This window comes from Microtus ochrogaster, chromosome 6, assembly GCF_000317375.1.
Source record: "Microtus ochrogaster isolate Prairie Vole_2 chromosome 6, MicOch1.0, whole genome shotgun sequence".
NCBI classification, from domain to species: domain Eukaryota; kingdom Metazoa; phylum Chordata; class Mammalia; order Rodentia; family Cricetidae; genus Microtus; species Microtus ochrogaster.
The window spans coordinates 29,831,162-29,848,063 of record NC_022013.1 but is presented as its reverse complement, the minus strand read 5'-3'; the positions used below and the strand labels follow the sequence as shown (position 1 = coordinate 29,848,063).

General features: G+C 37.0%; 1 protein-coding gene across 2 annotated transcripts in view; it reads right to left on the bottom strand.

Annotated features, from left to right (window-relative positions):
• Window positions 1-16,902, bottom strand: part of Dennd1b (DENN domain containing 1B) — a 211,429-nt gene that overhangs the window by 119,898 nt on the left and 74,629 nt on the right. For both annotated transcript variants that reach the window (XM_005348448.1, XM_005348449.3), the window contains exons 5-7: window positions 15,889-16,008; window positions 3,509-3,578; window positions 2,641-2,721 (exon numbers count right to left, since the gene is read on the bottom strand). In XM_005348448.1, coding sequence (XP_005348505.1) covers window positions 2,641-2,721; window positions 3,509-3,578; window positions 15,889-16,008 — 271 coding nt within the window. The remainder of the gene's footprint in view (window positions 1-2,640; window positions 2,722-3,508; window positions 3,579-15,888; window positions 16,009-16,902) is intronic.

Below are 16,902 nucleotides of genomic sequence, written 5' to 3'. Positions count from 1 at the left end.
AGGAAAGGAAAGGAAAGAAAAGAAAAGAAAAGAAAAGAAAAGAAAAGAAAAGAAAAGAAAAGAAAAGAAAAGAAAAGAAAAGAAAAGAAAAGAAAAGAAGATATAGAAATAGGGAAAGATGGGCGGTGGTGGCACACACCTTTAATCCCAGCACTTGGAAGGCAGAGGCAGGTGAATCTCTGTGAGTACGAGGCCAGCCTGGTCTACCTGTGTCAAAAAAACAAACAAATAAACAAAAAACCCAGAGGCAAAAGGTAGTCAGGATAATTTAAGAAAAGCTAGTAAGACACAAGCCAAGCTAAGGCTGGGCATTCATTACTAAGAACAAACTTCTGTGTGTGTGATTTATTTGGGAGCTGGGTGGCAGGACTTCCCAAAAAACAAAAGAATAAAATGTCACACAACAAGAGTGGAATAAAATAGTGAGAAAGAAAAGAAAAACTTGGAGTAAAGCTAAGAGGATGACCCTGAAAGTCTAAGCCAAAAATTTGGAAACTGTCTGTATAAAATGGGGAGTTACAGGCAGATATGGTAGCTACTTGGGAGGCTGAGACAAAAGGATTACAAATTGGACGCCAGTCAAAGCAACACAGTAAGGCTCACGGCCAGAAGGCACTACTCTGTCTCAAAAAAAAAAAAATTGTTTAAAGGTTCTTGGCTACTTCAGCAGTGTGAGGAAGGGATCCATCTCATATGGCATGGTTTTCCTTAGGGAAAACCTAAAACTATTATTCTGCAAAAAGATCTTAGCAATAAAATAATTCCTAATGACATATTGATATAACCATAGATTAGAACCTCACTTGACCCTCATCAAGGAAGATTCTTCTTGCAATAAGTGGGAAAGTGACACAGAGACCTACAACTGGACAATGTGCATAAAACGAGAGACTTTGGAACACTCAGTCCTAGACGGAATGCAGTTATCAAAGCCCTCCCTGCAATGCTCACGGGTCTATGAGGCAGAGGAAGCAGAAAGATTGTACAGTAAGACATGATGGATGGATGACTCCGAGGAAACACTGTCTTCCATACCCAGCATGACTCATGCACATATGAACTCAGAGACTGTGTCAGCATGCACAAGGCCTACACAGGTTCAAGCCAGATAAGACCCAGCACTGAGAGAGGGAAATGGACTCGAAGTCCCACCTCTAACCAAGAAGCTTTTTTTGCAACTGATATCTACCAGAAAGAAGAAAATTAGTTTTCTCCAATGGAGTGACACTGGGTACACCAACCACCCTTTAGGGTGGTCCTCATGCCTAGCTGTAGTTGACCAACATACATGAACTCCATGGATTTCTTTTGGGAGTGTTTTATTTTGTTTGGGGTTCGTTGTGGTTGTTATACTTGTGCTGTTTGTTTGTTGGTTGGTTCAGGTTTTGTTGTTGTTATTGTTTCTGACAGAAAGAACATAAAATTGGAAATATAGGAAGGTGGGAGAGGATCTGGGAGGAGTTGGGAGAAGGAAAAATTTGATCAAATACAGTGTATGAAAAATATAAATGAAAACAAAATTTTAAGGGCAGAGGTCTCCATGATGGAGTGGGGGCCTAGAACACCTAATGTCTAGGGAACCACTAAATTTTTTTAAGTTACAAAGTAAAGAGTTACAATTTTTTAAACAGAGAATAAGAGTTTAAGGAAGTGTTTACTCTGACGGCTTTAGAAGACAGAACTAGAAGGAGGGGAATCTTTTAAGTAGACCTGCCAAGAAACTGAATGGGAGTGCAAACACTGGGATTTCAGAATGGAGTAAGAGAGCACAGCTATCCGTGCAGTGCAGGGCATAACAGGCATGAAGACATTATTTCCAAAGAAAGAATATGAGAATAGCAATTTCATTATCACTCAAAACTTCAAAAAGCCTCATATGAACAAAGATTAAAGCTAAATTTCCTCTAAGGTTTTCTTCCCCTATTAATTTTTTCTTCTCTTTTGAAAAAGAAAAAAAAAACAACATATTTGCAAGAAAAGGTGAAAGTATCATTAAATAAATCTATTTTATTTAAAAAATTAACAAAAGATATGAATGAAACCTCCAGCGTTATCTACAACTTTGGATATTTACAAGTCCCCATAATACAAATCCTGGCATATCAACCTAAATATATAAAAGAGGCAAAGTTCGCTGAAAGTCTCAGCAGAAAATTGCCACCATAAGCTTGTTGCTCACACGAATGCTGGTCACATTCCAGGGTTTCATAACTAACCTGGAAAGTATGTTCCCATGTAAGGAAAGACAGGACATTTTAGCAGGATCTTCATTTTTCATGTTACTATGCAACTTTCTCTTCTGAAGCATGCCTCATTTCAGGAGAGGTTTTGAGTGTGTGTGCATGTATGTGTGTGTACATGTGGGTATATGATTTTATTATGTATGGATTTCATTTTGAAATCCAGTGTTCCTTACAACCAAAATATTCCCACAGATTTGCCTACTGTCAGCACATACTAGCTTTTCTTCAATTTAACAGCTATAATAATATGCAATACAAGTTATATGAATCACCCCATGTCACAAGTTGACATTAGCACTAAGCAAGGCTAACACAAACATTGAAATTTTCCTGGAAACAGGGTGACTTGGCAAATGCATTCTGGATTGTCTCCAAAAAGAAGGTATAAAGTACATACCACACTCAAGTTGACAGGTGTGTTTGCCTTCGGTACTGGGTGGTTATAGAGTGATTTGAGAGTTTCATTCAAATCATCTTCCTGAAACAAAGAAAGAATCATTTAATAATTAAAATACATAGGAAGCAAATAATTAAAAATATCCTTGTGAATTACTAATAGAAATGTAAAATGGTAAAAAAAAAAAAACAGCAGAAAATAGCATGTATGATCTTTCCTTAAATAATGAAACACAGAATTATCCCAATTTTCAGTATTTACACCTCCAGACATATCTTAAAAACAACTGAATGTAACTACCAAAACAGGCTGTTTTGTTTGAACTTGGAGCTTTATATGTGCCTGGTAAAGCTCTCTACCACTAACTATGAATGGGTCTAATGAGAGAGAAAGCTGAACAACCATCTTTGTTCAGATGTCTTACTCACAATACATACAAGGTAGATGCAGCTTAAACGTCCACTAAAAGATGAATGAATAAATAACTTGTAGTGTAACTCATGCAATCAACGATCCACCAGCTTTTAAAAGGTAGAGGATTCTAGGAGAAGGCACAGCAGTGGAACCTTGAACATATTACATTAAAAGAAATAAGCAAGGACAAACATTGGTGGGTCCACCTGTGTGGGGCCCTTCTGTTAAGAAGGCAAATATAGATATCGTGGCGGGTGCCAAGGAAGAGAAGAAAAGTAAATGGCAAGCTATGTTTTAATGAGTGAAGTACTTGGGTTTGTTCAGGTATGTTGTATTGGTGATTAAAAACAATGTGCGTGATTAAAAAAATTATAATCTTTGAAATGACAACACTGCTCCTTCTATGCTATGTATATTTAAACACAATAAAGCAATAGAAAAAAAGTCAGCTTACCAGTTCCTTCGCCAAGTAATCTGCCAGAGTGTTGAGAAGCTTATAGTACACTTCAAACCACGGCAAATAACTGGAAGGAGAATTTACGGGTATGTAAAATACCTGGAGTTTATGACTAATAAATAAGCAGGAAAATGAAAACTGAATTGATATTCTTTAAAACACATTGATCCTGGAGAAAAGAACTTAGCCCATGTTTTCTTTACTAATTCCAGAAAATGCATGACTATTGTTATAGTAATATTAGTTATATATGCTTCCACCTTAAGTCAGTGGCATCTGCAAAAGGACTTAATCCTGTGTCAAAGCCAGCTCTGCAAAAGGGTATCCACAAGCTAACTATAAATCTATGTCCAACTGCAGACACATGTCACTTTACTGGAGAGAAGTGAGACCTTAAGAAATGTGTCCTTCATGTGAGTGTTCCAAAGTACATTTATATAAATTAAGATGTTGGCAATGTCACAGGGCCACTACTGTAGAGTGGTCTATCATTGACTTATACAGTATACAGCACACATTTGAATCTCTTTATAAATACTTCCCAGCTGATACATAATGCAACAGAACCATTTATACAATTAATTGTTCAGAAACTATGTAACCATCATTGAAAATAAGGCCTACTCTAAAAATATGCACATAAAACATTTTCAATGACAAAACCAATTAGGATTTAAAATTTATTTTGCTATGTAAAACTATTCTTTACTTATGTATTTGCTTGTTATTTGCTCTTATTATTTATTTACTTATTTTCAAGCAGTCTTACTATTTAGACTACACTTATTTTCTAATTCAGTTTATTACTTTCTCTTTTAATACAAATGAACAGCCTAGGGTCAATGAGATAGCTCAGTGCCCACTTAAAGCACTTTCCATGCACGCATGATAGTATAAACTCAACTCCTGGAACCCACGTAAGAAGGAACAGAAGTGACTCCCCAGAAAGCTGCCCTCTGATGACAGGCACATGCCCACACTTCTGCACTTTACTTATACACAGTAATGGTGGTTTTTAAATAGCTGAAGCACGAGACACATGAAGACAAATGTATGTTTATAATAAACAAATGGAAAAAACAGACTATGCCACAGAAGAGAATTTTAAAGAGCCTTTGTCCCTTCAGGCAATGAATAAAAGAGTGTGCTAACAAGCTAAACTTTAAAAAGTAACTATTGGAAAACAAGAAAGAGGGAAGGAGATAGCATGTGGGAACCTTAGTTCAGTTCCTGGCATCATACACTGTTGGCTAGAGAACTGAATCCACAAAGCTACCCTACGACCTCCACACACACTCTACAGTCCAAGAGCCACCACCACAATAAAAACATCTTGGGGTGGGGGAGAAGAGTTTTCAGAAATTCTAGAAGATGAGGGGGGAAAAAATCTCAAAACATGATAAGACAGAGAACAGTGTAAGAAAATTTCCTGGAAACTAGAATAAAAAGACAAATGAAGAGCTAAAAGGAGGAAAAAATACCACAGCACCAGCCTGAATCAGGCAGCTCCCAAAACAAAGAAAAGGGAACATTTCTTACAATATTAGCAAAATAGCTCCCCTTCTGCAGACTTGAGTCTTCTGATTGAAGGTGGGATGACGCAGGAGATGAGGAAGCCACCTTCAGTTTCCTGTGAAACTCAAGGATAGGAATAGAAAAAAAAAGAAAAAGAAAAAGGTATTTCCAAGAAGACAAAGAGATAAGACACAAGAGGACCATCTACAAGTGTCACCAAATTCCTCAATACAGACCCTGCAAGTGAGACGGTGAAGGCTTTTCAAGCAGAAGGAAGGAGGCCAAGTGTAAGGGCAGAGTAACAGCATGCTCAGTAATTCCAGGATTCACGAATCCTCCTCCTGGCTTCAGGGAGATAAGGGAAACCATGAAAGAATGCAGGGGCAAGGGAAACACAATAGAGACCACAAAGAACAGAGAAGTCCAGGGCCTAAGGTGCCCAAAGGTTTAGGACCCAGTTTGACAAGGAATTAGCCTGCGAGCAAACATTGGACAGGCTCACAGTAGGCATGTTGATGCTTTGTGTGGGAACCTAGAAAACTCTGCACATATTCGTGATACCTCTGAAATCATTTATGGATGTGAAAATCAAGCCCTAGTTTTTAGATAGCAATTCAACTATGCCTTATTAAAAAAAGATACAATAATAATCCTTCATATTACAGCTTTTAAACAATTCAGTGTAACGTGTTTCCCGTCATGGTTTTTCTACTCAGTATTCATCTGAAGTCATTTGTTCCTCACGTCACACCTGACAGAGAAGCAAGTGTGCCAACTACAAATCTTCTCTACTCCCTGCCCCCTCCTCCAAATCCAGTCACAAAACACCCAGGAATCCTGGGGCACAATGAAAAGATGAAATCTACAAATAATAGGAAGAGAGGAAGGGGAAGAAATCCAGGTCAAAGACACACACACACAAACCTTTTTTTAATAAAATTATAGAAGAAAATTTCCTAACAACAAGAAAGACAAGCATATCAAGGTACAAGAAGCATACAGAACACCAAATAGACTGGACCAGAAAAAAATTTCCCATCAGCATTTACTTGAAACACAAAACATACAAACCAAACAAAAACAACTAGGGGGAAAGGGCTATTTTTTTTTTTTTTTTTTTTTGGTTTTTCGAGACAGGGTTTCTCTGTGGTTTTGGAGCCTATCCTGGAACTAGCTCTGTAGACCAGGCTGGTCTTGAACTCACAAAGATCCGCCTGCCTCTGCCTCCCGGGTGCTGGGATTAAAGGCGTGTGCCACCACCGCCTGGCTGGGAAAGGGCTATTAAAAGTTGCAAGGGGTGGCCTTTCTCTTCTGGTCCCAGGAGCTATGGGTTACCCTGCAGATATGGCCAAGACTAAGAACCACACCACATACAACCAGTCCCAAAATGGCATCAAGAAACTCTGCCACAAAGATAGGATTCTCTTAAGGTGCATGCTGACTGGGGCTTATTTACATGTTTGTCTGATCATGTCTTTCTGAACTCAAGCAACCTTCCTTAGGTTGTCATTTTCTTTGTTTCATTCACGTACATAAAGTGCACTGACACAGAAGAAAGGCTGTCTACAGCATTAGACTGTAGCCGCCCAATTCTTTCAGATCCTCAGATCCCAGGTCCAGCAGGCAAGATCTGCTGAGGTCAACTGATAACTTGAAAGGGTTTTGACTCCAGGTTCCCAAGGAACATATGCTTTGCCATGAAGCACAACAGGAAAGGTCTGAAGAAGTAGGCAAACAATACAAAGGCACTGAGTGCACATGGAGAGACCATTAAGGCCCTTGTGAAGCCCAAGGTGGTTAAGTGCAACCACAAACCTAGCCTTCTTGCTTTCATTGCTCACCCCAAGTTTGGGAAGCAGATTCTAAACTACACAGCCAAGGGCATAGACTATGTCAAACAAAGCCCAAGGCTCAAACCAAGGCAATGGCCTCAGCTCCAGTTCAGGCTCACAAAGGTGTCTGAGTTCTTTGTGAAGGCCCCATAGAAAGGTTTCCATTTGCCAATGTGAAGACAGATTGATGTGACACACCTACACACAATAGTATATCAATACACACAATAGAAATATTAGGAGGCCAGTGCCCTATGCTATTTTTGCAAATAAACTTGAGGCAAGATCTGTATAATAATTTTAAAAGGGTGCAAGGGAAAAGGACCAAGCCAAATATAAAGACCTATTAGGGTAACACCCGACTTCTCAGGTGAGACTCCAAAAGTCAGAAGGGTCTGTGTAAACGGAGATTGCTCCCTCATTTTCCGGCCACCCAGTCCCAAATAATCACACAGAAACTATATTAATTACAACACTGTTTGGCCAATAGCTTAAGTGTATCCCTAACTAGTTACTATATCCTAAATTAACCCATTTCTACTAATTGTGTATCACCACGAAGCTGTGGCCTACCAGTAAGTTTCTTGCATCTATTTCCTTTGGCAGCTACATGGTGTCTCCTTGACTCTGCCTACTTTCTCTATATATTTCTGTTCAGCTATCCCACCTGGCTTTACTCTGCTAAGTCATGGGCAAAAACAGCTATATTCATCAACTAATAAAAGAAACATATAGACAGAAGGGCATCCCACATCATTTCCTCTTTTCTCTTTAAATAAAAAGGATTTAACTTTAACATAGTAAAATTATATATAACAGAATAGATACCAAGCAAGAATTACAGTTACAATATTTTTTGTGAGTCTAATGTTTTATATATAATTTATCTTTTATCATAACTGAGGAAAACTGCAGAGGCAGGAGGATCTCTGTGAGTTTGAGGCCAGCCTGATCTACAAGAGCTAGTTCTAGGAGAGGCTCCAAAACTACAAAAAAAAAGAAAAAAGAAAGAAAAATTCTAACTATAACTATTTGTATTCAACTCTTCAAAGATCCCAGAAAGATATAATATTACCTAAATTAACAGGACATGCATTGTAAGCAACTTCCAAAGTTCTAGAACTGACAGAGACATCTCACTACCTTCTAGACAGATGTTCTACATTCTAAGAGACCACAGAGACCAGATCAGATTATTATAGTCAGGAAAATGTTCAATCACAATAGATAGAGGAAGAAAGGCATTCCAAGATAAAACCAAATTTAAACAGTATCTATCTATAAATCCAGCCCTACAGAAGGAGCTAGAAGTAAAACTTCAGGCTAAAGAAGGTAACCAAGCCCAAGAAAACATGGGATGAAATAATTTCAGAATAGCAAATCAAAAGGTGGGGGAGACACATCACAACAAATAACAGGAATCAACATACGCTGCTCTTTAAAAACTCTCCGTATCAAAGGTTTCAAACCATCCCTACCCTACCTTCTGCCAAAAGACACAGACTAATGGAACAGATAGAAAAACACCTAAAAATGTTAAATCAAGATCAGATAAACAATGTAAAATGACCTACAACCCCTATTAAAATAGAAGCAGTATTAAAGGTCTCCCAATCAAAAAGAGCCCAGGGCCAGTAGTGCAGAATTCTACCAGAGTTTCAAAGAAAAGTTAATGTTAATAATCCTTAATTTATTGCACAAAAGATAAACAGAGGAACATGGCCCAAATTTGCTTCAAGACCACAGTTACCATTATACCTAAAACACATAAAGGCCCCACAAATTTCACTTATGAACATAAATGCAAAAATACTCAATATAATACTTGAAAGCCAAATCCAAGAACACACCAAGAAGATCATTCATGATCAAGTGATCACATCCCAGAAATTCAGGGATGGTTCAACATACATAAATTAATAAATGTACTCCATCATATAAACAAGCCAAAAGAGAAAAACCACACGATCATCTCATTAGCTGCAGAAAAGGTCTTTGACGAAATCCAACACCCTTTCAATTCAATCCCTATCACAATTCCAACACAGGTCGTCACTATTTTTAGAGGACAATTTTCTGCTTTATATGAAGAAGAAGGAAAAATAGGAGAGCTAAAATAACCCTGAATAAAAAAAGAACTGCGGACGGCATCACCATCCCCTACTTTAAGTTCTACAGAGTTATAGTAATAAAAGCAACATGGTACTGGCACAGAAATAGACTGGTTGATCAAAGGAGTCGAACTGCAGAATTGAAGACCCAGGAATGAATCCACATACCTATGCACACCTGATTTTTTTTTAAATAAAGAAGCCAGAAATATACATTGAACAAAAGATAGCATCATCAACAAATGGTGCTAGTCAAAGTAGATGGCTGCAAATAGATCCATACTTATCACCCTGCACATAAGTCAAGTCCAAAGGAGTTCTCTGTGTTCACATTATATTTCTGAAATAAAAGGACACTCAGACTTCCGCAAGATCATTCCCTGACACATGAGCAAGTACTATAACAACGAACAAAGTGAGGACATGTGTGGGTTCTCAGTGATGAGCTGCTCGTTACAATAAATCACTCATACTTTCTAATAAAACAGCACTCCTATCTAAGTGGAACTGGTCTGTAAAGATCCAGACATGCTCCTAAGAACAAGAGAAAGCAAAGGCATTTATGCTGCAAACCCATAGCCAGGCAGAGCAGAGACTGCAGACTGGCTATCTGCAGCTGCAGCCAACCAACCCAGGGCTCTGTTTTCTACACTAGCAGTTTTGTGGTTGTGGTTAATCTAATACACTGCTAGTGTCTAAATCTCAGATAATATATTTGAAAAATCTTCCTCCTCTAGAAATGTTAAGGGCTGGACTCTAGCCACACAACATCCCTCTAACAGAGCCTAAGGCCAAGAGGCGTTCCTCTGGGCCCTGTGGTGTTCAACGGTGTTCAACACACTGCACTTTCCTCAATTTCCTATAATGAGGCGCCTCGCCTATTTCTCCTTTGGTCTCCTGGCTGATGATCCCTTAAGCAAACTAAATCCACAACCCACGATAGGAAGCAAGTGCTCAGCAAGTACTACCTCTGACTTCCTACCTGATGATGGCCCACAACGGGAGAAAAGAACTCCGGGGTTGGAATAAGATTCTATTTCACTTCTGTGGCAAAATTTGTGGCAAGATAAATGACAACCCTTTTTTTAACAACATTTTGTCTAAAATTTTTTGCTTGACTGTAACACATACAATAAATATTGTAAATCATCTGTGCTTTCAAGGGTAAGAAATACTCTCATGGGTTTTAATTTGTGGGTTGTTTGGTTTTTTGTATTTTCTAGGCTAATTTCTAAGCAATATTTGTTCAAAGCAATCTTCACAAACATATAAAATCTAAATAATTACCAGTAACTTAAATTTTCCCCTATCTTTTTGTACTTCCAAACATACTTAAAATACATTTTTTGCGTTTTTTAATTAACCAACCATAAGAATGCCAGGAAGTTAAAAGTGCCAACCAAAAGTGGAAAATGAATCTGCTTTCTCATTTGAATGTTTTAAAAGTAAAAATGCAGCCTGATCAACAAACTGTGTCACTGTTATAAATTTGTAAATATATAAACATAAAACAAATTACTCCTCACAAAGCCAGGAGTCTAAGGTTTAATTCTAAGATTATGTCCTAAATTCCAACGAAGACAAGAGGCAAAAGACAGATGCACACACCAAATCAGAAGCTCATCTGGTGGCGTCAGAAGACTCCGCCACACTTGGACTTCCACTATAGTGCTAATAAAATTTTTACATTCAAAAGTCAAAGGTTAAATAAAGGAAAGGAAATGCTTTTTGTCAAACAGTCAAACAACCGCTACCAGCCTGAGTGATCAGCAGGAACCTAACACATAGTAATCAAATAAAAGGAAGGAGCCGGCCTTTCCTTAGGAAAACCTCTCATGACTAGAGGCTACTTGTCCGCTAGAAAATTGACACAAAATGTGCAAAATTGAAACATTCTGCTTCTAGGGGATTTGTCTAAAGGAAGAGTGTGAAGCCTTCAAGTTGGGCATGAGTTACAGGTAGCAAAGAGGGCTACAAAAGCCTTAACCATAAATCTGCCTTCCTCGTTAGAGTATTTCATTTTGAACCCTTGGCGACATTTTTATAGTTGTAAAATTACGGTAATGAAATTAGAGAGGAAGAGTATGTCTTGAATCTTTGCTAGCATATGAAAGCAATTTTAAACATAAGCAATAAGACAAGTTAGTGATCTAAGAACAGCTTTGAAATCTTGCTAAATCAGGACAGACATTTCAGAGAAAGAACTCTAACAACACAAGCCTCAAATTAAATATCATTTTAATATTACACTGGACTAAATTTTAACTGTTCTTAAATAAGATAAATAGCAGTAAAAAACATATTAACTGCCAAATAATACGATAAGATAATTCTAGGAGAAAAGCAACACGTGATTTTAGTAGCATGTGTGCAGAACCAACTTATCAGGAAAGTAAAAATAAAATTGATCATTGTCTGATTAATCATGTATGGTATTTCTGCATAGGAGAATATTACAGTCATCAGAGCTCTTATGAACTACTTTAAAAATATCCAAGTATTTTTCAAATTTAAATACTGATAATAGTCATCCCTTAATTTGATAAACTGTACAGCAATATGTAAATATACCTTTGGTCATGAGGAAGTAAGACTGAAACATAAATGTCACAGTGCAAATATTCTATGTCACAAATATAAATGATTTGTATTTTCTTCTGTAGATCTCTCTGGATGCTCTGTGACTTGCTGGTGAAAGGATTTTGTCAAGTTCCTCAGTAAGTCTTAGCTGTAGTAAGAACAAGAATTCCAATCAAAGGCTTTACTAGTCTGACTGCAAACACTCCTTAAAGCTTCTTCAGTCTCTAGTCACAGCCAAAAGAACAGCTCCTCTCTCACCAAACTGGGTGCCTAGTCACAAATGTAAAAGTCTGAGAAATTGAGTAGCTCTGTAGACACTCTTAACGTTCCTTCCCCAGAGCTTTTCCACAAAAATAACTATTTAAATCTAAGTTTTAAATATGTGTAGAATGTATATTATATGTTTGTATAATGTTTATATTATCTCAAACTTTTTTCTGGTACATTCTATGTGTATGGTGGGCAGTGGTGGTGCACTCCTTTAATTCCAGCACTTGGGAAGCAGAGGCAGGTGGATCTTGGTAAGTTTGAGGCAGCCTCAAGTTCCAAGACAGTCAGAGCTACACAGAGAAACCCTGTCTCGAAAAACAAAAAGCAAAAGCAAAATAAACAAAACAAAAAAGGATAAAATCTACCAAGTATTGCTTCAAGGTAATAAGTTTTAGAAATATGTAACACATTTTTCAGCTAATAAACACTTCCATATTGACCGTTTTACATGGAAATCAGAGAATATTTGGATTCCTAACTGTCACAGTCACCCCATCAACACGTTATTTTTCTTTCAGAGATCACCATTTCACATCTTGATCTTAAATTTCAGTGGTGTAGAAAAAAGACACCCACTTTTTGTTCTTAGTTCTATGGCACTGCCATGCTCAGGGGACCGCTTCCTGTGCCCACTCCAACACCTAGTAAGATAACTTCCCTTCCTGCAAACACACCACATATATTTACCTGATGAGAGATGATCTGGATACCGTCCTACTAGTTTCTAACATAATTCCTACAGTTTTCACTTGGAGAGATCATCTATATAACGATGGCATCTTAGAATATTAGAGCAACACAGTGCTGTAGTAAACAATTTTTACAATATTACATTATTTCTTTTATCTTTTGAGATAACAATATAATTACATCATTTTTCCCTTCCCTTTTTTCCTTCCAAACTTTTTCATATACACTTCAATCTTTGTAAAATTAATTTATGGCCTCTTTTTTCATTAATTGTTGTTGCATACATATATTTATATTCCTAAACATGCAAGTACAACATGACCATTCTGTATAATGCTAAATGTATATATGTGTTTCCATTGCTGAACACTGAATAAACAATGTAGCCACATTCCATGAAACTATTTTTAATAATAGTTTAATAATCCTTTGAGAATGTAATATAACATATTTTGATCATATTAACCCCAACTCTTCCCAGATCCACTCTCACACCATACCTATACAACGTTGTGTTCATTTTTTTTTACTTTTTAAAAAACATTCAGTTCAGTATGTGTAACCTAAATATTCCTGGGGGCGGGGTTTGCCTTGGACAGAGTGGTCCACCTATCAAGAGTCATACCCTTTAAAGAAATTGAATTTCCTTCCGTAGGAGGCTATAATTTACCAATAGCTCCCTAGCCAAGAGTGGGCACTTCTTGCCCACCTCACCATGGTGTGTGGTGTCATCCATAGGCTAGTGGTCCAGGATTCTAGAAGAAAGCAGGCTAAGCAAGCCATAGGAAACAAGGTAGTAAGCAGCCCCCCTCCATGACCTCCTACCTCTAGGATCCTGCCTGGTTTGGGTCCCTGCCCTGACTTCCTTCAGGAACGGACTATGGATATGGAAGTATAAGTCAAATAAACCCTTTCTTCCCCAACTTGCTTTTTAGTCAGGACAATAAACATCTCCTGTTTTCTCTCATACGTGGATAGTAGATTGAAAACTTTAGATATGTTCATTTCATTTGGACTAGCCATAGGAAATATAAAAGCCGTGGGAGAAAGAGATCGGGAATACAGTGATGAAGAGGGAAAGAGAACAATGGGACAGAACTAACTAAACACGGTGGGAAAGAGGAGGGCAGGGCAGATGAGGAAATATGGGGAGGGATAACTAACACGAAAGTGCACCAACTTTGAAGGACAAAGATGGAGACACCTCAGCAAGCCTGTGACACTTTTCTAATCCCAGAAAAATCCAATAACCAATGATGCTCACTACGAAAGGCTATCTTATTAACATGTTTTTTACTTCTAATTTATTATATTCACAGGTAAAAGTACTTCTAACTCAGGAGGCCAAAAAACATTGAGCTGTTCTCATAAATGCACAAGTTTGAGTCAACATTATAACTACTACAAATTAATGACATGTGGCTTACAGACACATATATATACATACATATATATACATAATTTAACAAGAAGTATATTTCATGTTTTACATTAAGTTTTTAAATAATGATAGCTTTCCCAAATTTAAAAACCATAAGAAACTTATATCAACTATGGTAAACACATAGTAATTATTTTGGCTTACTAACAGGTTCAATATATTCAAAATATTTTGAGATTAAAAACAAGGCACATTTCAAACTCTTTAATTACAAATAGTATCATGAAATAAATTTGAAGGATACAGATTCAAATCTAAACAATGATGTCTATAACTTATTCTCAAATGGGTCATTAAAAATAATAAGAGAAGGCATGAGGAGAGAGAGGATGTAACTGATGACCCTGGGGATGCACACACAGCAGCTCACTGTACTATGGACCTCTCTGTAAATTTTGATTTTTAGTGAAAATTTTCAAAAATTCGTAGAAAACAATTAGAAAATACATATTGTCTTAGTTTTTCACAGGGAAAAATCTAACCTTGTTAGAGTACACAAAAAATATGCGCCCCTTTAAACTTTAGCTTTGAAACTAGGATAAAAGAGACTCTATTAAAACTCTAAACCTCCAAATCCATTCCACTATCTAAACAATCTTCTTCAGCTAAAACTTTCAACATATGGACAAGTTGTGGCATTGCATGTCTTCAATTCCAACACTCAGGAGGCAGAAGCAGGCTCATTGTGAGTTTGAAGCCAGCCTATCCTACATAAGGAGTTCCATGTCATACACGGCTTGTGGGGAAGGGGGAATCAACCTATACTTTGAAACATAAGATTCTTTTGGGAAAAACATAAGTTTTAAGTAATATTATTACCAAGAATAAAAAAGTGATCTCTCAGTGAAAAGGACATATATTCTAAAATAGTTATCCATTTTGATTTGAATAAAGAAAAAGTTATTCAGCTCCAACATTTGTTTTATTAAACAATAGAACTCACTATATAGCAGAGAGTAACCTCAAATTTGCAACCATCCTGCTCCTGCTTCGAGTACTGCTAATACAGACATGTACTACATGTCTCTCAGTGACTGACAAATACAGCTCAGTAGGAGAAGCCACACACTTTATACCAAGGTGCTCTGGTTTGAATGACATGTCCCCCATGGTTCAGGCGTTTGAACACTTCATCTCCAGTAGGTGCCTGTCTTAGTAGTTTTAGAAGGGATGGCCTTGCTGGAGAAAGTATTTCACTAACCCACCAGCTTTCATAGTTAAAACTGCTGACACCATACTGAGTTGGCTCTCTTATTTCCTGGTTATGGTTTGAAATGTGAACTTTCAGCTGTTTCTGCCATCATACCTGCGGCCATGTTTCCTGCCATGAGGATGATGAGCTCAAAAATCGCTCCAAAACCATAAGCACAAGATAAACCACAGCAATAGAAAAGTAATAATATAAAAGGCTTCTTTTATATGTTCATCTGAAAATGGAATACTATTTTTCTATAATCATTTCTATTGAGTCTAGAATTGACAATTTCTATAATATATGTACATATGTATGTATATATGAGTAAAGAATTCTACTTTTTTTATAGGCTATATCCAGATTCTTTGTTCACCAAGACATCTTATAGAAACTCTGAGTTTAAACACTTCTTTTTCAACTACGAACAAATCACAGTCCTTTGCAGGATGGGACTATGAAATCTAGCAAGATCATAACATAACTAAAGCCCTATTTATTTCCAGCTTCTTGTTTCCACTGGGACAGGTAGGAGCTGCAATTAGCAGATATCTCCATTTCTCAAAAAATAGGAATAAAAATTTTATAAAAAAAGTCCCTAAAGCACATAAGGTTAACAACATCTTTTAAACTTTTTAAAATTATAAAAAGTTACTTTGTTTGAATTTTTTGAAATCCTAAGGATGATAACACAAAAAAAGCAAGATACTTTATTTTATAGTCAAGTTTTGATTATAATTACTCACCTAAGAATACATAAACAAATTCTGCCTCCTGATGTGAGTCTGCAGAACCCAAATCTCTGCTTACTTTCAATGTCTGTCAGTACGAAGGTAAAGTGCTGTCCAACTTGATTCTGAGATGCCCTAAGATAAAACAACATCATAGCATTAAATCTGTACTGATTTTCTTGAAGATAAAAAAGCTTGACTAGTATTTACATTGGCTTCACCCTCCCAATACTGGGTTCTAGAATCTGGCATGAGGATAACTAAAGGTGCATGAATCTATACTCAATTCAATCAACTCATGAGTCATGAGTCCAGCATCACAGTAAGTTCTAATGGCTCATGGTTGGAGCAGATAAACAAATCAAATGCCTCACTCGGAAGTGAAGGCTCATCTTACATTTTCAGAAGAGTAAGTTATCCATAAAATACATCATGAAGTTGGAGCCATGGTTACTTGCTCTGCAGAAAAATCAATAAATTTAGTCTCCACACTCATCTCTAGCATCTCTCTCATCTAAGGTATTCTTTTCCCAAATTGTAAATGCTTGGAAAGCAAATCATGTTGCTTCATCGTCTGATGGTGACCACCATCATGTTGAATTGTTTCTTCTGTTTCTTCTTACCCAATGTAGTACCATCTCAACAAGCACGACTGGTATTTTTCTTAGTATTATCTTTTAGAACTATCAATACGCTACAGAATCAAACACCAACTCAAAAGAATACACTTCTTACTAAAGAAGTCTATCTGAGTTTTACCTGATTTTGAAATAAATAGGTTAGAACTCAATAGCATGTACCACTTCTGCGTAAGAGATGACATAAGTCACTAGACAAATGTTTATCTCTGCTTAAAATGCATCAACACACTTCCAGATACTGGCTCATAAGACCAGAATAGAATTCAAAGTTCTGTGTCTCAAAATAAAATGCTGAAGACATATAAATTTGGTTTTAAAATAGACATATGGATTTTTAAAAGCTGAAAAGTTACTGCTAGTATTCTAAAACTGCAAATTATTTGTCACA